At 45.7% G+C, this 24659-nt stretch overlaps 1 protein-coding gene across 2 annotated transcripts in view; it reads left to right on the forward strand.

Annotated features, from left to right (window-relative positions):
* The first annotated feature begins 9047 nt into the window (after nucleotides 1-9047).
* The window catches only part of rsph3 (radial spoke head 3), a 70446-nt gene continuing 54834 nt past the window's right edge, over nucleotides 9048-24659 (forward strand). Inside the window, exon 1 of one of the 2 annotated variants that reach the window (XM_067988349.1) lies at nucleotides 9048-9262. In XM_067988349.1, coding sequence (XP_067844450.1) covers nucleotides 9162-9262 — 101 coding nt within the window. In that variant the 5' untranslated portion in view covers nucleotides 9048-9161. The remainder of the gene's footprint in view (nucleotides 9263-24659) is intronic. The other variant, XM_067988348.1, reaches the window with a different exon arrangement.

Here is a 24659-nt window from a genome sequence, read left to right on the forward strand (position 1 = left end):
ATTTTGTGTACCTACTACATTTTAGTGATCTGTGTACATGGACCCCTAAATCTCTTTGGACCTCCACTGTTCCTGGCTTTTCACTATTTAAAAAATACTTGGATCTATCACTTTTTGGTCCAAAATGGATGTCCTTACACTTACCTGCATTGAAATCCATCTGCCACAGTTTTGCCCATATGATTAGTTTATCAATGTCTCTTTGTAATTTTATGCTCCCATCTATGCCACCAGTCTTTGTGTCATCAGCAAACTTGGATATATGCCTGTCTAATGTGCTATCTAAGTCACTAATAAATATAATGAATAGTTGAGGACCCATCGCAGATGCTTATGGGACCTGTCACTGCCTTCTAATTCGAGTACATACCCAATATTCTTTTTGTCTTCTACTGCCTAACCAATCTCCTAACCAGGTTAATAATTTGCCTTCAATTCCATGAGCTTTCATTTTTGCTAATAGTCTCTTATGTGGAACCTTATTGAATGCCTTCGGAAGTCCATATAAGCTATAGACCACAGACATTCCCCTGTCTACTACTTTAGTTGTAGAATCATAGAATCATAGAAGTTTACAACATGGAAACATGTCCATGTCGCCCAGTTTATACCACTAAGCTAGTCCCAATTGCCTGCACTTGGCCCATATCCCTCTATACCCATCTTACCCATGTAACTGTCCAAATGCTTTTTAAAAGACAAAATTGTACCCACCTCTACTACTGCCTCTGGCAGTTCGTTCCAGACACTCACCACCCTTTGAGTGAAAAAATTGCCCCTCTGGACCCTTTTGTATCTCTCCCCTCTCACCTTAAATCTATGCCCCCTCGTTATAGACTCCCCTACCTTTGGGAAAAGATTTTGACTATCTACCTTATCTATGCCCCTCATTATTTTATAGACTTCTATAAGACCACCCCTTAACCTCCTACTCTCCAGGGAAAAAAGTCTCAGTCTATCCAACCTCTCCCTATAAGTCAAAAAACTCAATTAGGTTCGTTAGACATAATGTACCCTTTACAAATCCATGTTGGCTCTCTCTAATCAGCTCAAATTTCTCTAAGCGCTCAGTCGAACTGTCCTTAATTATAGATTCAAATAACTTCCCCGCAACAGATGTTAGACTAATAGGTCTATAATTTCCTGTTTTCTCTCTCTCACACCTTTCTTAAATAATGGAGTTACAATTACAATTTTCCAATCTAAAGTTTCAATTCCTGAATCGAGAGCGCTTTGGACGATTATGGCTAAAGCATCTGCAATTTCCTCACCTATTTCCTTTAAAACCCTATGGGTGGAATCAGATCTTAGGGATCTGTCAGTCTTTAGTGCCATTATTTTTCCTAAAACTGTAAATTTACAGTTCACTATAAATATGATTATTGTTTAGCCTGAAATAAATTATTTGTCCTTTATTTGCTGCTATTTAGCAGCTTAATTGAAGATACCATCTGCAAGACTGGCAGAATATTGAATTTTATCTTTCTTTTAGTCTTTTAATTCCCCTTTTCAATAATTCTGTAACCAGTGTTGTACAGCCCATTTTAGATGTCTCTGGAATTGTACTTAACAGTTTTCTTCTGCCTACCCTCTCTTACCATCCATTTTAGAGGTAGGAATAACCTTAACATTTGAGTGGCAAAAAGCCAACTGCAAAGAATGATTTTTCAGCCAAATAACAAGGATGTAAAGATCATGTCAATCTTTGATACGTAAGAGAGAAATTCCTAGAGCTGAACTTGTATTCATTGGAGCAAAACAGATTTAGGGAGATACTAATTTAAATCTTCAATTTGCTGTAAGGAATGGATAGGTAAGTTATCTAACTTGGACCATGAGTGCAGGATGAGATGGCATTGATACCAAATTAATGACCCATCAAGCAAAAGTAGAAATTGGATGAATATTTAGTTTGAAGTAAGACTGAATAACTGATAGATAAGTGTAGACAGAAATTGCTAAATATTCATGAAACATGATTCATGTGCTGCAGGGGACCACAGAAATATGGAAAGTGCCTGGCCAGGTTAAATAGTAGAGGCATCAGGGAGACATTTTATGGAACTTTCCCCCACAGAATTGAACAGATGGGCTCGAGCTGAAATGGGTATGGTCAGTGGAAGAATAAGTCAAATGGCCTTTTCCCATTTCATGCTTTTGAAATTTGCACGGCAAAGATTTGGCACTAAAATATTGTCATGCAAGGTATCACTGCTTTCTGTGTAAATTTGTCTATTGGTTGGAGTAACAGTCAGGTAGGTGGAACAAAATGGACACAATCGGCACATACACACACTGTGACATAAAATGGGACATTAGCTAGCAGTTAATGAAGAATGAAATGTTATGGAGAAACACTTCATTTCTCATTAACCACTCGCTAATGGTCTAATTATGCATAACGCAATTAACAACTGATTTCAGGGGTCAGTGGAAACATTAAGCTAACCAGTCATAATCAATCACAGAAAAAAAGGGGCTGCCAACTTTGGTGCTTTATTTCATGTGAAAATTTCACCTTGTTATTTGAAAAACAACAATTCTGACCTTCCCAATGAGATCATTCCACCCTGTCAAATTTTAATCAAGGAAAAAAAAATTAAAACGAATGAAGGCTGGCTACAAGCCAGTGCAGCAAGAATGAAAATGTCCTACAGCCTGTGAGGGGACGAGGGACAGCCAAGATCAGAATAAACAGAGCAACCATTCAACTGCATAAAGGATTGGTGCTTATTAACAATCTTAATGAATGTGTTTTCAATGTCACAAATAATTTACATGGAGAAAATGAGTCTGGCCTATTAAAAGTTAGGAATCAATGGAAGGCAAAAACAACCATTGCCTGTATTGGTGCTGCAAACGGTCATGAATTGAATTGGTGCTGCAAACGGCCACAAACTGTGTTGGTGCTGCAAACGGCCATGAATTGAATTCATGCTACAAATGGCCATTAATTGAATTGGTGCTACAAACGACCATTAATTGAATTGGTGCTTCAAAGTGCCATTAATTGTGTTGGTGCTGCTATTGGCTATTGATTGAATTGGTGCTCAGCCTGCCTTCGGAGAGAGATTCAAAAGGGAACTGGATAAGTACTTGAAAGGAAAAAATTTGCAGGGCTACGGGGATAGAGTGGGGGAGTGGAACTTGCTGGATTGCTCTTGCATAGAGCTGGCACGGGCTCAATGGGCCGAATGGACTCCTTCTGTGCTGTAACCTTTCTATGATTCTATGAAGAATCACAAGACGTGAATATCCAGATCAGATCACAAGGGATTACTACTGTTACACACCTGGATTACATTGTCGTATAGTTAGATACTGGGTAGTACGGGCACCCCCTAAATGTAGGACAGTCAGACCACTTGAGAGGGAATAGCACCACCGTACCTGAGGTAATATCTATGACAACACACTAAACTTGTAAAACCTATGCTTTCCTCTTATAGATGTTGACAGACCTACTGTGAACCTTCAGCATTTCCAAGTTTTATTGCAGTTATACACAGTTATAGAGAGAAATAGAGATACCCGCAAACACAAAAAGGTACATTTTAAAATGTTGGCAAAAAAACTGACACTCTAACATGCTACAAGCGATCCACGCATAGGGGTTGACCTCACAGGATTTCCCGAGGTTGACGTCATTATATTTGGACAACGAACACCTATCTGTGGGAGCTCACTGTTGGTGGGAGAAGGAAATAGCACAAAGCTGCAGCTACTACTTAAAAGGCAGATTTGTTACTGGGCAGATGTGGGGAAATGATTGCAGGAAGGAGCAAATTAGCTCCATTCTCAGATCCATGTTTTCCCTTAGAGGTGCAACAAAAGAGCATTGTCCTCCGTGACATCACAGGGAACCCTCAGGAGAAGTTGGCAGAAGGGGTGTCTGTCAAGGTATATGCAATCTTGAACATTCAGCGGCAGAGGAGGAAAAAGATTAATAGCTTTAGAAAGTCTGCTACAGTAAAGCTATTTTATTTTAAATTCACAAGCTTTCGGAGGCTACCTCCTTCCTCAGGTGAACGATTCACAAGCTTTCGGAGGCTACCTCCTTCCTCAGGTGAACATTTCCACATCGTTCACCTGAGGAAGGAGGTAGCCTCCGAAAGTTTGTGAATTTAAAATAAAATTGCTGGACTATAACTTGGTGTTGTAAAATTGTTTACAATTGTCAACCCCAGTCCATCACCGGCATCTCCACATCACATCACAGTAAAGCTAAGCTTGTGAATTTAAAATAAAATTGCTGGACTATAACTTGGTGTTGTAAAATTGTTTACAATTGTCAACCCCAGTCCATCACCGGCATCTCCACATCACATCACAGTAAAGCTAAGTTATAGTCCAGCAATTTTATTTTAAATTCACAAGCTTTCGGAGGCTTCCTCCTTCCTCAGGTGAATGTTGTGGAAATGAAATCCTCGAAATGAAATCGCATTTATAAATCACAGAACAATGCTTGGTGATTACGGACAGTCTTTTCAACTGCCCGTTGCCAAGGCAATTAGTGTGCAGATAGACAGGTGTTACCTACAAGGTCTCCGAATATACAAATCACCAAAAAAAAACAGAAATAGAGAGGTAGAAACATAGAAAAGACAGCAACTGACCCGTTATATTAAAAACAGATAATATTTGTTCGCTGGTGGGGTAACGTGCAGCGTGACATGAACCCAAGATCCCGGTTGAGGCCATCCTCATGGGTGCGGAACTTGGCTATCAATTTCTGCTCGACGATTTTGCGTTGTCGTGTGTCTCGAAGGCCGCCTTGGAGTACGCTTACCCGAAGGTCGGTGGCTGAATGTCCTTGACTGCTGAAGTGTTCCCCGACTGGGAGGGAACCCTCCTGTTTGGTGATTGTTGCGCGGTGTCCGTTCATCCGTTGTCGCAGCGTCTGCATGGTCTCGCCAATGTACCATGCTCTGGGGCATCCTTTCCTGCAACGTATGAGGTAGACAACGTTGGCCAAGTCACAGGAGTATGAACCATGCACCTGGTGGGTGGTGTCCTCTCATGTGATGGTGGTATCTGTGTCGATGATCTGGCATGTCTTGCAGAAGTTACCATAGCAGGGTTGTGTGGTGTCGTGGACGCTGTTCTCCTGAAAGCTGGGTAACTTGCTGCGAACAATGGTCTGTTTGAGGTTGGGTGGCTGTTTAAAGGCGAGTAGTGGAGGTGTGGGGATGGCCATAGCGAGGTGTTCGTCGTCATTGATGACATGTTGAAGGCTGCGGAGAACATGGCGTAGTTTCTCCGCTCCGGGGAAGTACTGGACGATGAAGGGTATTCTGTTGGTTGCGTCCCGTGTTAGTCTTCTGAGGAGGTCTATGCGATTTTTCGCTGTGGCCCGTCGGAACTGTCGATCGATGAGTCGAGCGTCATATCCCGTTCTTACTAGGGCGTCTTTCAGCGTCTGTAGGTGTCCATCGCGTTCCTCCTCGTCTGAGCAGACCCTGTGTATTCGCAGGGCCTGTCCATAGGGGATGGCCTCTTTGACGTGGTTAGGGTGGAAGCTGGAAAAGTGGAGCATCGTGAGGTTGTCCGTGGGCTTGCAGTAGATTGAGGTGCTGAGGTGCCCGTCTTTGATGGAGATTCGTGTGTCCAAGAAAGAAACTGATTCTGAGGAGTAGTCCATGGTGAGCTTGATGGTGGGATGGAACTTGTTGATGTTATCGTGTAGTCTCTTTAGTGATTCCTCGCCGTGGGTCCATAGAAAGAAAATGTCGTTGATGTATCTGGTGTATAGTTTTGGTTGGAGGTCCTGTGCAGTGAAGAAATCCTGCTCGAACTTGTGCATGAAAATGTTGGCGTATTGGGGTGCGAATTTGGTCCCCATGGCTGTTCCGTGTGTTTGGGTAAAGAACTGGTTATCGAAGGTGAAGACATTGTGATCCAGGATGAAGCGGATGAGTTGTAGGATGGCGTCTGGAGATTGGCTGTTGTTGGTGTTGAGTATTGATGCTGTCGCAGCGATGCCGTCATCGTGGGGGATACTGGTGTATAGTGCCGAGACGTCCATCGTGGTGAGAAGTGTTCCTGGTTCAACTGGTCCGTGGGTACTGAGTTTTTGTAGGAAGTCTGTAGTGTCGCGACAGAAGCTGGGGGTTCCCTGTACGATGGGTTTCAGGATGCCCTCGATGTATCCAGAGAGGTTCTCACACAGGGTTCCGTTGCCTGATACGATAGGACGTCCGGGTGTGTTGGCTTTGTGTATCTTTGGGAGGCAGTAGAAGTCTCCCACGCGAGGAGTACGTGGGATGAGATTGCGTAGGATGCTTTGAAGGTCTGGATCGAAGGTCTTGATCAGTTTGTTGAGCTGGTGGGTGTGTTCTTTGGTCGGATCTGCGGGTAACCGTCTGTAGTGTTCCTGGTTGTCCAGTTGTCGGTATGCTTCTTTGCAATAGTCCGTTCTGTTCTGTATGACGATGGCTCCTCCTTTGTCCGCTGGTTTGATGACGATGTTGCGGTTGGTCTTGAGAGCGTTGATGGCGTTGCGTTGTGCTCGGGTGACATTCTGGACTGTCTTCTGAATGCGGCTGATGAATCTGGCATTGGCACATTTCCTGACAGCTTGAGCATACATGTCCAGCTGAGGGCAGCGACATTCTGGAGGAGTCCAGTGTGACTCTTTCCTCTTCGGTTGCTGTACCACGGATCCCTCTGTCTGCTGTTCCAGATCGTTGATTGTCTCATTGGGTTCGCTACTGAAATCTTTGGGTCTGTGGTAGAATTCCCGGAGCCTCATTCTCCTGATGAATTCCTCTGTGTCCGCCGCCTACATGAAAACCAAGAGCAGGAAGCTTGAGAAACTCGGCATCACCACCAGCATCGACTAAGCTTCCCCTGGTACCACGGTTGCAACCACAGTGAAATCTATTGTCAATTTGTCCGACCACACCCTTCAACCAGACAAAATCGAAGTTCTCAGCCGAGGGCTCAATTTCTGCCCCACTACCAAAATGGACCCCACTAGTCTCACGGCGGACACAGAGACTACACGATAACATCAACAAGTTCCATCCCACCATCAAGCTCACCATGGACTACTCCTCAGAATCAGATTCTTTCTTGGACACACGAATCTCCATCAAAGACGGGCACCTCAGCACCTCACTCTACCGCAAGCCCACGGACAACCTCACGATGCTCCACTTTTCCAGCTTCCACCCTAACCACGTCAAAGAGGCCATCCCCTATGGACAGGCCCTGCGAATACACAGGGTCTGCTCAGACGAGGAGGAACGCGATGGACACCTACAGACGCTGAAAGACGCCCTAGTAAGAACGGGATATGACGCTCGACTCATCGATCGACAGTTCCGATGGGCCACAGCGAAAAATCGCATAGACCTCCTCAGGAGACTAACACGGGACGCAACCAACAGAGTACCCTTTGTCGTCCAGTACTTCCCCGGAGCGGAGAAACTACGCCATGTTCTCCGCAGCCTTCAACATGTCATCAATGACGACGAACACCTCGCTGTGGCCATCCCCACACCTCCACTACTCGCCTTTAAACAGCCACCCAACCTCAAACAGACCATCGTTCGCAGCAAATTACCTAGCTTTCAGGAGAACAGCGTCCACGACACCACACAACCCTGCCACGGTAACCTCTGCAAGACATGCCAGATCATCGACACAGTTACCACCATCACACGAGAGGACACCACCCACCAGGTGCATGGTTCATACTCCTGTGACTCGGCCAACGTTGTCTACCTCATACGTTGCAGGAAAGGGTGCCCCAGAGCATGGACATTGGCGAGACCATGCAGACGCTGCGACAACGGATGAATGGACACCGCGCAACAATCACCAAACAGGAGGGTTCCGTCCCAGTCGGGGAACACTTCAGCAGTCAAGGACATTCAGCCACCGACCTTCGGGTAAGCGTTCTCCAAGTCGGCCTTCGAGACATACGACAACGCAAAATCGTCGAGCAGAAATTGATAGCCAAGTTCCGCACCCATGAGGATGGCCTCAACCGGGATCTTGGGTTCATGTCACGCTACACGTTACCCCACCAGCGAACAAATGTTATCTGTTTTTAATATAACGGGTCAGTTGCTGTCTTTTCTATGTTTCTACCTCTCTATCTGTGTTTTTGTTTGGTGATTTGTATATTCGGAGACCTTGTAGGTAACACCTGTCTGTCTGCACACTGATTGCCTTGGCAACGGGCAGTTGAAAAGACTGTCTGTAATCACCAAGCATTGTTCTGTGATTTATAAATGCGATTTCATTTCGAGGATTTCATTTCCACAACATTCACCTGAGGAAGGAGGAAGCCTCCGAAAGCTTGTGAATTTAAAATAAAATTGTTGGACTATAACCTGGTGTTGTAAGATTCTTTACATTTGTCCACCCCAGTCCATCACCGGCATCTCCACATCATGGAAAATAAAAGCCTCTCAGCATCTACCCTGATAAGCCCTCTAAGTATCTTATATGTTTCAATGAGATCACCTCTCATTCTTCTAAACTCTAGAGAATATAGGCCCATTTTACTCAATCTCATCTCATAGGACAACCCACTCATCCCAGGAATCAATCTGGTGAACCTTTGTTGCACCCCCTCTAAGGAAAGTACCATTGCTATAGAGGGGGAGCCAGAGGCAGAGACTGGCGAAGTTCTGGAAGTGGAAGCAGGCGGTCTTGGTGGGTGGTTGTGGGGGTTCACTTATTGAAACCATGGAAAACAGCTGCTCAATGGTAAGAAATAAAGGGCCGGGGCAGGGCTCTGAGGGAGAACATCCTGAAGATGGGTCACGACCAACACAACGGTTGCTAGGGGCAACTAACACTTTACACCTCGAATGAATACATCTATGAGTCGGATACTTGAGTAGAACGAACAAGGAAAACCTCGCCAGCTACAACACAAATGCACCGGGTACCAAGACCGACGGAGGGTGAAAGCGAGGGCGGCAGCGAGGGCAGCAGAGCTCGGGTCACTCTTACTTCTTTTCGTTCGCGGAAGAATGGGAAGCCATGTCGCGGCTCACTGGCGGAAGTGACGCACTGGTTTGCAGTGGCAACCGTTGCCAGGGCGCCGTGCGAGTGGTGGTTACGAGGGTCCGCGTGTGCGCGCGGCTGCTCCTCTCGTTCAGATTCATTTTATTCTCGGCTGCAGTAAGTCGCCGGTCTGCAACATGACGACTGTGTTACCGCAGCAGGACAACAGCGACACCTACACCTTCTCCAGCCGTCCGAGAGCCCTGCAGGAGAGGAAGAAATACCGGCAGCAGCAGCAGTGAGTAGGGAGAGGAGGCGAAGGAAGGGCGGGCGGGCAGGCAGGCAGGCAGAGGGGAGGCAGGAGCATTGAAGTGGAGCGAGTAGGGCGGGAGAGAGGCAAAGGGAAGGGAGGAGGCAGGAGCGATGAGGAGGGGAGGGGGCAGTAAGTTGGGGATGGGGTTACGGTGGGGTGGGGAAGGAGTAGTGGGGAGTTGTAAGGGCAGAAAGGGAGGGGATGAGGGCAGTAAGACAGGAAAGGTGTGGGTGGAGGTGAGGACAAGGGCAGAGAGCAACCAGGAGTGAGGGGTTAATACCAATGAGTGGGAGAAGGAGAACAGCAGTGATTAGGGGAGGGGAGCGAAGGGGCAGCAGTGAATAGGTGAAGGGAGCAGAGTGAGCAGCAACAACAACATATTGCATTTAAAAAGTGCCTTTAATGTAGTAAAATGAAAATGTTCCAAGGTGCTTCATAGAATAGTAATCTGACAAAAATTGACACCAAGCCAAAGAAGAACAGGTGACCGAAAGCTTATTCAAAGAGGTAGGTTTTAAGTAGCGTCGTAAAGGAGGAGAGAGAGGTGAAGAGGTTTAGGGAAGGAATTCCAGAGCGTAGGGCCTAGATGGCTTAAGGCAGGACAGCAAGTTGTGATGGGAAGGAAGTGGGGGAAGCACAAGAGACCAGAGTTGCAGAAATGCTGCAGAGTTCTCAGAGGGTTGGAGGGCTGAGGTCATGAGCACAAGGATGAGAATTTGAAAATGGAGTCATTGGTGGACTGGGAGCCAGTGCAAACTCAAGATAATGGATGAGTGAGACTTGGTGTGAGTTAAGATACTGGCAGTGGAGTTTTGGATGAGCTTAAGTTTACCTAGGGTTGAAGATGGGAGGCTGGCCAGTAGAGCATTGGAATACCTGAGTCTGGAGGTAACAAAAGTATAGATGAGGATTTCAGCAGCAGATAAGTTTATTACAGAGGTGGAACTAGGCAGTCTTGCTGTTGGAGAGGAAATTAGGTTAGAAGCTCAGCACAGAATCAAAAATGACGCCGAGGTTGCGAGCCTGAGACAGTGGCTAGGGAGGGGGATGGAATCAGTGGCTAGGGAATGGTGGGTGCCGAAGACAATGGCTTTGGTCTTCCCAATGTTTAATTGGGGTGAATTTTGGCTCATCCAGGATTGGATGTCGGACAAACAGTCTAACAAACCAGAAGCAGTGGAGCGGTTGAGAGAGGTGGTGGTGAGGTAGAGCTGGGTGTGGTCAGCGCACAAGTGGAACCTGACACTGTGTTTTCGGTTGATGCCGCTGAGGGGCAGCGTGTAGATGTGAAATAGGACGAGGCAAGGATAGATCCTTGGGGGACTCCAGAGATAATGGGAGGATGCGGGGGTGGAAAGAGAAGCCATTGTAGGAGATTCTCTGGCTATGACTGGATAGGTAAGCGTGGAACCAGGCAAGGGCAGTAACACTTGGCTGTCAACGGAGGAGAGGCATTGGTGGAGGATGGTGTGGTAATAAGGGGAGAAAAGGCTGCAGACAGGTCGAGAAGGATGAGGAGGGCTAGTGCACCATGGTCACATAGGATGTCATTTGTAACTTTGATTGGGGCCGTTTCAATGATGTGGCTGGGGCAGAAGTGTGATTCAAAAGGTTCCAATGTGGAGTTGTGGGAAAGATGGGCACAGATTTGGGAGGCGACAACCCGTTCAAGGACTTTGGGGAGGAAAAGGAGGTTGGAGATAGGGTGATAGTTGTAAGGACAGTGGGGCCGAGGGTTAATTTTTTGAGGAGGAAATTGATAACGCCAAATTTGAAAGGAAGGGGGACAGGACCTGAAGAGAGGGAATCATTTACAATATTGAGCTAGTGTGGGGGCCAGGAAGGGAAATTGGGTGGTCCTCAGTTTAGTGGGAATAGGACCAAAAGCAGGAACTGGACCTCATGAACAAGAGGAGCTCGGAGTGGGTATAAGAGGAGAAAAGAGAAACTAGAGAAAGGTGCGAGTTCAGGGCACGGTTAAGGGGGAGCCTTGGGGGAAGTTTGATTCAGCAGGTTTGGGAAAGGGAAGGTTGTGGCAGAGGCAGCTGAACGGTTGGTCTCAATCTTAGTGCCAAAGAAGTCTTTGAGCCCTTTGCACTTGTTGTTGAAGGTAAGGGTGGAGGGGAAAGGGGTTTAAGGAGATGGTTGGTAGCGAAGAAAAGAAGCCGGGGCTTATCTTTGCATTCTAGGATGATCCTGGAGTAGTGAGTAGCTTTGGCAGAGGAGAGCAGGGCCCGATAATGCTTGATGTAGTCCAGCCAGATTTGGCGAGAAATAGTTAATCCAATTGTGTGCTATTAACATTCAAATTTGTGCCCCTTGGACATAAGGGAGCGAAGATGGGGACCATGTCAAGGGCGATGACCAGGATGGGAGAGAGGAACGGTTTTACTGGGGACAAGGGCATCAAGTGTGGAGGAAGCTGCAGGAATAGTGAAGGGTTGGGGGGGGCAAAGTACCAGAGAGGGGAGCAATGAAAGGAGGCATGACTAGGTAACAGGAAGGCGAGGTGACAGGATAGGAGCTCCCTAGAGGGGTAAAGAGATTAGAAAGAAAGAGGGAGATAGAAGCAATGGGCTTGGGTCCGGAGCGGTAGCTAAAATGAGCAAACAAATGGACATGGGGAACTCGAGTTACATAGGCATGGGAAAGATTGGGATAGCTATGTCCTGGTTGTAAATGGAAAGTAGGGAGTAGACAGACAGACACAGAGAGAGAGAGAGAGAGAATTGGGGAAGGGGGCAGCAGCAAGCTAAGTGTTCTTGCTTGTGTTGGAGAGGGTTTAGAAATGTTGTACAAATGATTTGCACTTGTAGAAATACATACAAGTTACAACACAGAGGCCTTTCAGTACAACTAGTCTGTATCAGCGTTTATCCTCCACATTTAAAAAAAATAGTTCTAATCACATTTACCCACCCTGTTTCCATATTGCTTCAACACCTTTTCCTTAATCTGTTTATCCAATTTAATTTTGAATGTTGACAGTTTCTGTTTCAACCACTAACTGTGGAAATGAATTCCACAACTCTCAGTATAAAGTTACTCCTCTGTTCTAAATCTCTTACATTTAATTTTTTTCTTGTGGTCCCTCATTCTAAGCCCCTTGTTCTTAACCCTGCAAACTACTGGAAACAAGATGATTTTGTCTACCCTGTCCCATCCTTTGATTTTAAACACTTCCCTCATATCTTCCCCATAATCTGCATTGTTCTAATGGAAAAAAAGACCTAATTTTTCAAGTCTTTCTTCGCAATTGTATTTCCTTATAGCAGTTTTAAATATATTCTCGAATTAGACATAGGCATAAGGAATGCAAACTCTAGTACAAACTCAGAGTACTAAAGGAAGTGGCCATGGAAATAGTGGATGCATTGGTGATCATCTTCCAAAATTCTATAGACCCGAACAGTTCCTACAGATTGGAGGGTGGCAAATGTAACCCCACTATATTTTTTTTTAAAAAGGAGGGAGAGAAAAAACAGGGAATTACAGACCAGTTAGCCTAACATCAGTAATGGGGAAAATGCTAGAGTCTATTATAAAAGATGTGATAACAGAACACTTGGAGGGCATTAACGGGATTGGACAAAATCAGCATGGGTTATGAAAGGGAAATCATGCTGAACAAATCTATTGGAGTTTTTTGAGGATGTAACTAGTAGAATAGATAGAGGAGAACCGGTGGATGTGGTGTACTTGGATTTTCAGGAGGCTTTTGATAAGGTCCCACCCAAGAGGTCAGTGTGCAAAATTAAAGCACATGGGATTGGGGGGAATATACTGGCATGGATTGAGAATTGGTTGACTGACAGGAAATAGAGATGATGTGGAGATGCCGGTGATGGACTGGGGTGGACAAATGTAAGGAATCTTACAACACCAGGTTATAGTCCAACAATTTTATTTTAAAACCACAAGCTTTCGGAGATTATCCCCTTCGTCAGGTGAATGAGTGGAAGGTTCTCAAATCGCATATCTTATATTAGGCTGGGACAGCGTCACACTAATCAAAAGGTGTCGTTGTTGTTCAAACAGGCCAGTCACGGAGAACAGCATGTCCCAGTACACTGGATATACATTGTGTCAATTACACAGACAGAAAGAAAGAGACCCAAATGGCAGAGAGAGAGAGAATATTAAAACACATAACTTTTGTTTTCCCTTTTTGCTGGTGGGGTTACGTGTAGCGTGACATGAACCCAAGATCCCGGTTGAGGCCGTCCTCATGGGTGCGGAACTTGGCTATCAACTTCTGCTCGACGATTTTGCGTTGTCATGTGTCTCGAAGGAGGGAACCCTCCTGTCTGGCGATTGTTGCGCGGTGTCCGTTCATCCGTTGTCGCAGTGTCTGCATGGTCTCGCCAATGTACCATGCTCCGGGGCATCCTTTCCTTTTTATAGGAAATAGAGAGAGTAGGAATAAACTGGTCTTTTTCCTGGTGGCAGGCAGTGACTAATGGGCTACTGCAGGGATCAGTGCTTGGGCCCCAGCTATTCACAGTATATATCAATGATTTGGATGAGGGAACTAAATGTAACATTTCCAAGTTTGCAGATGACACAAAGCTGGGGTGGAATGTGAGCTGTGAGGAGGATGCAAAGAGGCTCCAATGTGATTTAGACAAGTTGGGTTAGTGGGCAAGAACATGGCAGATGCAGTATAACGTGGATAAATGTGAGGTTATCCACTTTGGTTGTAAAAACAGAAAGAGAGATTATTATCTGAATGATGATAGATTGGGAAAAGGGGAGGCGCAACAAGACCTGGGTGTCCTTGTACACCAGTCGCTGAAAGCGAGCATTCAGGTGCAGCAAGCAGTTAGGAAGGCGAATGGTATGTTGACCTTCATTGCAAGAGGATTTGAGTACAGGAGCAGGGATGTCTTACTGCAGTTATACAGGGCCTTGGTGAGACCACATCTGGAGTATTGTGTGCAGTTTTGATCTCCTTATCTGAGGAAGGATGTCATTGCCATGGAGGGAGTGCAATGAAGGTTTACCAGACTGATTCCTGGGATGGCAGGACTGACATATGAGGAGAGTGTGGGTCGACTGGGTCTATATTCACTAGAGTTTAGAAGAATGAGAGGTGATCTCATCGAAACATATAAAATTCTAACAGGACTAGACAGACTAGATGTAGGGAGGATGTTCCCGATGGCTGGGGAGTCCAGTACCAGGGGTCACAGTCTCAGGATCCGGGTATGCCATTTAGAACCGAGATGAGGAGAAATTTCTTCACTGAGAGGGTGGTGAACCTGTGGAATTGTCTACCACAGAAGGCAGTGGAGGCCAAGTCATTAGATGTATTCAAGAAGGAGATAGATATATTTCTTAATGCTAAAGGGATCAAGGGATATGTGGAAAAAGCGGGAACAGGGTACTGAGTTAGATGAATGGCGGAGCAGGCCCAAAGGGTCGAATGGCCTACTCTTGCTCCTATTTTCTATGCTTCTATGTTTGCTGAAAACACAAAAGTAGGAGGTTTGGCGAAAGGCGAAGAGGACTAAAGATTTCATGAAGATATAGACAGGTGCAATTTAATGTGGATAAGTATGAGATAATACAATGTGGGAGCAAAAAAATAAGGAATACATGTAACACCCTTGCCTAACAAAAAATTATCAATCTCAGTTTTGAAATTTTCAATTAACCTACCCTCAACTGCATTTAAGGGGAAGAGTGTTTCAGGTATGTTTTTAAAAAACCATAAGGGATCTTTGCCTTTATAAACAGAGGCATGGAGGACAAAAGCAAGGATGTTATGCTAAACCTTTATAAATCACTCATTATTGTGTCCATTTCTGGGCGCCACACTTTAGGAAGGATGTCAAAACTCCTTTGATCACAAACACCTCAATTAGATCACCCCTTAATCTTCTATATTCAAGGGAATACAAGCCTAGTCAATGCAACCTGCCTTCATAATTTAACCCTTTTAGCCCCGGTGTGTCATTCTGGTGAATCTGCACTACACCCCCTCCATTGCCAATATAACCTTCCTGGGGTGCGGTGTCCAGAACTCATAGTATATTACAGCACAGAAGGAAGCCATTCAGCCCATCATGCCCGTGCCGGCTCTTTGAAACGTATCCAATTAGTCCCACTCCCCTGCTCTTTCCCCATAGCCCAGTAAATTTTTTCCCTTCAGGTATTTATCCAATTTCCTTTTTTGGAAGTTGTTATTGAATCTATTTCCACCACTCATTCCAGATCATAACAACTCTGCACAAAAGATGTTTCCTCATGTCTCCTCTGGTTCTTTTGCCAATCACCTTCAACCTGTGTCCTCTGGTTACCGACCCTTCTGCCACTGGGAACAGTTTTTCCTTATTTACTGTGTCAAAACCTTTCATGATTTTGAACACCTCTATCAAATCTCCTCTTAACCTTCTCTGCTCTAAGGAGAGCAACCCTAATTTCTCCACATAACTGAAGTCCATCATCCCTGGTACTATTCTAGTGAATCTCTTCTGCACCCTCTCCAAGGCCTTGACATCTTTCCTAAAGTGTGATGACCAGAATTGAAAATACTCCAGCTGAGGCCTAACCAGTGTTTTTTTAAAGGTTCAGCATAACTTCCTTTCTCTTGTACTCTATTGGCATAATTTTAACATGGTGGCTGGAAGTCAGCGGGTGAGTGAATAATCGCATGGGAAACTAGGAAAAATTTTCTGCGCGTTGGCTCCCGCAATTGCGACTAAATTGGAGTCCCTTAATGTTACTTCTGGGTTTGCTGTGAATTGAAGTATTTAATGGGTCATTGCAACCATGGATTTTGAAGGAGAAAGGAGGAATGGGCAGAGGTGCAGCATCACAGGTTTAAGACAGCACCACGTTTCAGGGACTTCTCTCTTGCGTTGCTACTGGCTGGTGTCAGGAGCAGGAGGGAGATACTATACTGGCTGATCAGAGGAAGCGCCCTGCTTCTGCCACCAAGAAGGTGTGGCTGGAGGTGGCAGAGTTGCTGAGCACGGTGGCAAGGTCGTGGGTACAATGCAGGAAGCGCTTTAATGACCTTACCAGATCAGGAAAAGTGAGTAAAGTTACTGTTTCACCTACATCCTGTGGTGTACATTTACTTAACTGTCCACCTTAACTGTCTTGCCAAGTGTACTCCTCAAACCCACTTAAGTTTCATCAACAAGCCTTTACTTTCTGTGCACTTCCTCACCTCCCCATTTGTGAACCCACCACTCCACTCTCCCAATCCTGATGCAATGTGATGAATCCATCTGATACTTGCCCTCTGATACATTTTTTTCATTGACAGCATCGCCCAAAGCAATGCATCCATCGGATGACCACATCACCTTCTCTCACTCGCACGTCTGTTCTTTCTCCCCTTTGTAGGAGAAGAGAGCGCAGTGCACGGGAGAGGAGTAGGACTGAAGGGGGTCCATCACAAATTGTGCCCCTGACAGATGCGGAGGAGGAGGTGTTGGATCTAAGCCGCACTGTTGAATGCCTGTCAAAGACAGCGACCCGCAAATGGCTGGTGACAGAAATTTAACATCCTTCACACGCGTCATGAATTGATGTGCACCTGAGTATGCTCATTGCAAACTACCTTCTGCGATTTTTTAATATTGCTTTATGTTCTCTTCCAGGGCCTTCCAGGATTGATGAGGCACGCACCATGAAAGATGATGATTCCTCAAAGTAGCTCAATTCCTCTGAGGGTGCACCGTCACATCACATCCAGACATGCACCAGCGCAGATACTCGCACTTCGGTGGGTCCTGTTAGACAGGTAGTTGGGTTGTCACCTGGTGGTTCAACACTCACGAGCAGACACTGATGGCAGGGCCAGCTGTGGAGAATCTGGTCAGGGGTCCCACTCGTTTCCAAGCTTTGCTCTGCTAGACCCAGATGATGAACCGCAGGGGACATCATTGAGAGCGAGCATGATCGAGGTACAGCTCCACCTTTTGCGAGGTAATGGAAAAGGTGTCATGCACACTCTCCACAATAGCAGATAGGATGGAGGAGTCCAACTCCATTGCTAGTGAATTGGTGGTGCAGATAAGTGCAGGAATGTCTTCGATGGATAGAATGGCAGCCTCCGTTGAGCTTCAAGCATGGCTCTCAAATGAGTTCGTGCAAGCCATGACGATGGCCATGTGGCCTTTGAATGCCAACATGTCTGCCATCTTAAACAGGCAGACAGAAACTTCATCTGTGGCCTTAGAAAGCGCCACTTCTCCTCACCAACCAGCTGTCCAGCAGAGTGGTAGGAATGATATTACGCTAGTCCGGGAGCGAGACAATGGTGAAAGGGGACGTGGAAGTGGGGACTCCACTCAGTGTCCAGTGTCACCCGTTGCGCCACCCCCCCCACAAATACCCGCAATGTTGCCTCCTCTCCCAATGGCCAAATCTGCCCCTGTGCAGGTGGGGCAGTCTTTGGCAGTGCCCTCACGGGCTCCAAAACCCAGAGGTCGTAGACTGAGAGCATCTAAGTAGACAGGGCATGAACCTGAGCAACCTGCCACTACCTCTGCTGAAGCCACAGGGGATGCACCACATAAAAGCGGTAGGAAGAGGAAGGCTAAGGTTTTGTAATCACCAGGATCATGCGCAAGGGTGTCTGACAGAATGTCATATCTTTCATTTATATTTGTTTTTTGTTAAATGCACATTAAATGTTATAATCCTCACCACCGCTGCCACATCTTGCAAGATGTGAAATTGCCCTATCGTGTGCTTCATCGTTAACGCCAAGGCATGATGCGACCCATTGGAGAATTTTAGCTATGGGGAAAGGTTGGATAGGCTGTGGGTTGTTTTCTTTGGAACAAAGAAGGCTGAGGAGAGATTTAATTGAGGTGTATAAAATTATGAGGGGCCTAGATAGAGTAGATAGGGAGGACCTATTTCCCTTAGCAGAAAGGTCACTAACTAGAAGTAGTGCTTCCAGTGACCTCGGTCCCTCTTTTGGTCCCCTCTCTGCTCTTCTCCAAGTCCTTCTGGTGCACCTCTGTCTTGTGCACATGCAACTCCCAGAACTGCACGCTGTCCTGCCGTGGATGGTGATGTGTCTCCTCCTCCGATTGTCGAAAACTTAAACTTAATGCATTGTATAGAATAAGTAATATTAACACCCAAACACTTAATTCAAACATGTGAGAATTTATTAAGAAACTTGTACAAGTGGAAGAGTGCCTCAAACAATGGTTGAGGCTACGTCTTCGCTGAGTTCAAGAAACAGCTCACGTTTATACAGTTCAGTAACAACGCCCACCTGTCATAGAATATGGGCGTACACGTACATTCTTTATTGGCTCAGGTAGTTAGTCAATCAAAATAGGGAACCCACCCTCTGGTTCCCATGGCAATCTCGATATTTTGGACACAGGCCCTAAGAAACTGTCTTTATTATCAGTAAGTCTGTAGCTAGGCTCAAGGCTATATGGTCATCCATTTCTGTTAGTCAGACAGTTATCAGCACGTGAAAGCTCAAAGTAATTACACAATTGTGCTTCTATGTGTTTTTCGTGAGAAACTATTATGTGAGCTTTAAATTGAATTAGCTGGTCAGTTAATATGGTCAAATATCCATCATGCATTTCTACATTCGTGAGTTAGGTGTATTAGAGAGAGTTAATATGGTCAGGGATCTCTTTATGCATTTCCACAAGATGTACTGTTGAATAGATCCGTTTCACGCCCCACCCCCCACTCATGATGTTGTCAGTTTGAGGGGGTCCAAAATGTAGATAAATATTTCTGAGCATAAGAATTCTCAGTGTGAACAAAGAAATCTCAGTCTAAACACAGAACACCCAGCCAAAGTTTTGTCTGAGAGAATTGAGTGCCCTGCTGCAAAAACTCACCTTTTAGTCATGTGTCAATCATTGGTTTAAAGGTCCAAATGAAGGTCAGCAGCAACTCCCCTCTGTTTCCATGCCACGTTTCAGAGGCCACGGGAGACATGTTCAGGGAAAGTTTAAAATCGTTCATGTAACTCAATATATAAATTAATCCCCTTAAGTGGTTTAAATGCTAAAATTGGCCCTTTAAATATTGGCCTGCTGGCTTTACGAGCCGGCGGGACTTCCAGGTATCAGAAACACGCACGTAACCAAACACGTCTGGATCAAACCCGAAAGTGGGCGCATTGGAGCCTGGATGCGGTCCCACTCCAATTTTTGCAGAATTGCAAAATACTGCCAACCCACTTATTCTTGGGGGTTAAAATCTACCCCATGTCTCTTAAGAAAGCCAAGGATCCTATATGCTTTTTTCAACAGCCTTCGCAATTTGTCCTGCCATCTTCAAAGATTTCTGTACGTACACTGCCAAGTCCCTCTGTTCCTGAACCCACTTTAGAATTGGACCATATAGTGCATATTGCCTCTCCTCATTCTTCTACCAAAATGTATCACTTCACACTTTTCAGCATTAAATAAGTTCATTTTTTTTATAGTCGTTCATGGGATGTGGGCATCGCTGGCATTTATTGCCCATCCCTAATTGTCCTTGAGGAGGTGGTGGTGAGCCGCCACCTTGAACCACTGCAGTCCGTGTGGTGAAGGTTCTCCCACAGTGCTGTTAGGAAGGGAGTTCCAGGATTTTGACCCAGCGACGACGAAGGAACGGCGATATATTTCCAAGTCGGGATGGTGTGTGACTTGGAGGGGAACGTGCAGGTGGTGTTGTTCCCATGTGCCTGCTGCTCTTGTCCTTCAAGGTGGTAGAGGTCGTGGGTTTGGGAGGTGCTGTCGAAGAAGCCTTGGCGAGTTGCTGCAGTGCATCCTGTGGATGGTACACACTGCAGCCACTGTGCGCCGGTGGTGAAGGGAGTGAATGTTTAGGGTGGTGGATGGGGTGCCAATCAAGCGGGCTGCTTTATCTTGGATGGTGTCGAGCTTCTTGAGTGTTGTTGGAGCTGCGCTCATCCAAACAAGTGGAGAGTATTCCATCACACTCCTGACTTGTGCCTTGTAGATGGTGGAAAGGCTTTGGGGAGTCAGGAGGTGAGTCACTCGCCGTAGAATACCCAGCCTCTGACCTGCTCTCATAAGAACATAAGAAATAGGAGCAGGAGTAGGCCAATCGGCCCCTCGAGCCTTCTCCGCCATTCAATAAGATCATGGCTGATCTGATCCTAACCTCAAATCTAAATTCATGTCCAATTTCCTGCCCGTTCCCCGTAACCCCTAATTCCCTTTACTTCTAGGAATCTGTCTATTTCTGTTTTAAATTTATTTAATGATGTAGCTTCCACAGCTTCCTGGGGCAGCAAATTCCACAGACCTACTACCCGCCGAGTGAAGAAGTTTCTCCTCATCTCAGTTTTGAAAGAGCAGCCCCTTATTCTAAGATTATGCCCCCTAGTTCTAGTTTCACCCATCCTTGGGAACATCCTTACCGCATCCACCCGATCAAGCCCCTTCACAATCTTATATGTTTCAATAAGATCGCCTCTCATTTTTCTGAACTCCAATGAGTAGAGTCCCAATCTACTCAACCTCTCATCCCCGGGATTAACCGAGTGAACCTTCTTTGTACTGCCTCGAGAGCAAGTATGTCTTTTCTTGAGTATGGAGACCAAAACTGCACGCAGTATTCCAGGTGCGGTCTCATCAATACCTTATATAACTGCAGCAATACCTCCCTGTTTTTATATTCTGTCCCCCGAGCAATAAAAGCCAACATTCCGTTGGCCTTCTTGATCACCTGCAAACTAACTTTTTGATTTTCTTGCACTAGGACCCCCAGATCCCTTTGTACTGCAGTACTTTCCAGTTGCTCGCCATTAAGATAATAACTTGCTCTCCGATTTTTCCTGCCATAGTGCATAACCTCACATTTTCCAATATTGTATTGCATCTGCCAAATCTCCGCCCATTCACCCAGCCTGTCTCTATCCCCTTGTAGGTTTTTTATGTCCTCCTCACTCTCTACTTTCCCTCCCATCTTTGTATCATCTGCAAACTTTGATATGTTACACTCGGTCCCCTCCTCCAAATCGTTAATATAGATTGTAAAGAGTTGGGGACCCAGCACCGACCCCTGCGGAACACCACTGGCTACAGGTTGCCAGTCCGAGAATGTACCATTTATCCCAACTCTCTGCTTCCTGTTAGACAACCAATCCTCCACCCGTGCCAGAATATTACCCCCAATCCAGTGATTCTTTATCTTGAGCAATAATCTTTCATGTGGTACCTTGTCGAATGCCTTCTGGAAGTCCAAATACACAACGTCCACTGGTTCCCCTTTATTCACCCTGTACGTTATATCCTCAAAGAACTCAAGCAAATTTGTCAGACATGACTTCCCCTTCGTAAAGCCATGCTGACTTTGTCCTATTAAATTATGTTTATCCAAATGTTCTGCTACTGTCTCCTTAATAATAGACTCCCAAATTTTACCCACCACAGATGTTAAGCTAACTGGTCTATAATTTCCAGCCTTCTGCCTACTACCCTTTTTAAATAAAGGTGTTACATTGGCAGTTTTCCAATCTGCCGGGACCTTTGCCGAGTCCAGAGAATTTTGGAAAATTATTACCAAAGCATCCACAATCCCTACTGCCACTTCCCTCAAGACCCTAGGATGTAAGCCATCAGGTCCAGGGGATTTATCCGCCTTGAGTCCCATTAATTTACTGAGTACCAATTCCTTAGTGATTTTAATCGTATTTAGCTCCTCCCCCCCTCGAGCCCCCTGTTTGTCCAGTGTTGGGATATTCTTAGTGTCCTCTACCGTAAAGACTGAAACAAAATATTTGTTCAGCATTTTTGCCATCTCCATGATTCCCACCATTAATTTCCCGGTCTCATCCTCTAAAGGACCTACGTTTGCCTTAGCCACCCTTTTTCTTTTTATATAACTGTAGAAACTCTTGCTATCTGTTTTTATATTTTTTGCTAATTTATTTTCATAATCTATCTTCCCTTTCTTAATCAATCCTTTCGTTACTTTTTGCTGTCTTTTGAAGACTTCCCAATCTTCTATCCTCCCACTAAGTTTGGCTACCTTATATGTCCTTGTTTTTAGTCTGATACTATCCTTAATTTCTTAGCCACGGATGGCTGTCATTTCTTTTACACCCTTTTTTCCTCAGTGGAATATATATTTTTTGAAAGTTGTAAAATAACTCCTTGAATGAACACAACTGCTCATGTACCGTCTTACCCTTTAATCTATTTTCCCAGTCCACTTTAATCAATTCCGCTCTCATACCATCATAGTCTCCTTTATTCAAGCTCAGTACGCTTGTTTGAGAACCAACCTTCTCACCCTCTAATTGGATATGGAATGTAACCATGTTATGGTCACTTATTCCAAGGGGATCCTTAACTAGGACATTATTAATTAACCCTGGCTCATTACACAGGACCAGGTCCAAGGTTGCTTGCCCCCTTGTTGGTTCAGTTACATACTGCTCAAGAAATCCATCCCTAATACACTCAATAAACTCTTCCTCAAGGCTACCCTGCCCAATTTGATTTGTCCAGTTAATATGATAGTTAAAATCCCCCAGAATTATAGCTGTTCCCTTATTACATGCCCTGACTATTTCCTGATTAATACTTCTTCCAGCAGAGTTGCAACTATTAGGAGGCCTATATACAACGCCCACAAGTGTTTTTTGCCCCTTATTATTCCTTATCTCTACCCAAACTGTTTCATTATCCTGATCCTTTGTCCCAATATCTTTTCTCTGTAATACAGTGATTCCTTCCTTTATTAACATAGCCACCCCACCTCCCCTTCCTTCCTGCCTGTCCTTCCTGATTGTTAAATACCCTGGCATATTTAATTCCCAGTCGTTGTCACCCTGCAGCCATGTTTCTGTAATGGCCACAAGATCATACCCATACGTCGTTATTTGTGCCATTAACTCATCCATTTTGTTACGAATGCTACGTGCATTCAGATAAAGAACTTTCAAATATGTTTTGTGACACTTAGTTCCTGCTTTTTCCTTTTTTAACACTTTACCTTTTACTCCATACCTTCTGTCCCTTCCTGATATGCTTTCCTCTGTCTCCCTGCTCAGGTTCCCTACCCCCTGGCACAGCTTTGATGCTGGGTTAATCGCCTTACGCCTTCTAGTTTTCATTTTATCTCCCGTGCCTAAAGTACACTTTCTTTCCGCTGCTCTATGCTTTTCCCTTTCACTTGTTCTTGAACAACTGTTTGTACTATTTGTATTGTAGATTTCCCCTGGGTCTTCCCCTCTCTTGCTGCTCTCAACTTTATTCCCTTCTGACTCCCCGCTCAGGTTCCCATCCCCCTGCCACTCTAGTTTAAACCTTCCCCAACAGCACTAGCAAACACCCCCGCGAGGACATTTGTCCCGGTCCTGCTCGGGTGTAACCCGTCCCGCTTGTACAGGTCCCACCTTCCCCAGAACCGGTCCCAATGTCCCAGGAATCTAAATCCCTCCCTCCTACACCATCCCTGCAGCCACGCATTCATCCTGTCTATTCTCCTGTTCCTATACTCACTAGCACGTGGCACCGGTAGTAATCCTGAGATCACTACCTTTGAAGTCCTGCTTTTTAATTTATCTCCTAACTCCTTAAATTCACCTTGCAGGACCTCATCCCTTTTTTTACCGTGTCGTTGGTACCAATATGGACCACGACTACTGGCTGTTCACCCTCCCCCTCCAGAATGCCCTGCAGCCGCTCCATGACATCCTTGACCCTAGCACCAGGGAGGCAACATACCATCCTGGAGTTACGTTTACGGCCGCAGAAACGCCTATCTGTTCCCCTTACAATGGAATCCCCTATCACTATAGCCCTGCCACTCTTCTTCCTCCCCTCCTGTGCAGCAGAGCCACCCGTGGTGCCCCGAACCTGGCTCTTGCTGCTTTCCCCTGATAAGCCATCTCCCCCAACAGTATCCAAAGCAGAATATCTGTTTGAGAGGGAGATGGCCCCAGGGGACTCCTGCTCTACCTGCATAGTCCTTTTACTCTGCCTGGCGGTCACCCATTTCCTTTCTGCCTGCGTAATCTTTACCTGCGGTGTGACCACCTCACTGAACGTGCTATCCACGATAGTCTCAGCATCGCAGATGCTCCACAGTGAGTCCACCCGCAGCTCCAGCTCCGAAATACGGTTAGCCAGTAGCTGCAGCTGGACACACTTCCTGCACACATGGTCGCCAGGGACACTGGTAGTGTCCATGACTTCCCACAGAGTGCAGGAGGAGCATATCACGGGTGCGAGCTGTGCTGCCATGACTTGCCTTAGACTCTCAGACTCTCCTCCCGCTCTCGGTCTCTCCTTTTATACTGTGCTCACCTCTCGGACTCTCCTGCCTCACCTGTGATGTCGCACAGTAGTTTTCTCTTGTTGCAGGTCTGCTGCTGCTTTTATTCCACAATCTCAGTCTTCTACTCTCAGGTCCA

Source organism: Heptranchias perlo, chromosome 8 (assembly GCF_035084215.1).
Source record: "Heptranchias perlo isolate sHepPer1 chromosome 8, sHepPer1.hap1, whole genome shotgun sequence".
Classification (NCBI taxonomy): domain Eukaryota; kingdom Metazoa; phylum Chordata; class Chondrichthyes; order Hexanchiformes; family Hexanchidae; genus Heptranchias; species Heptranchias perlo.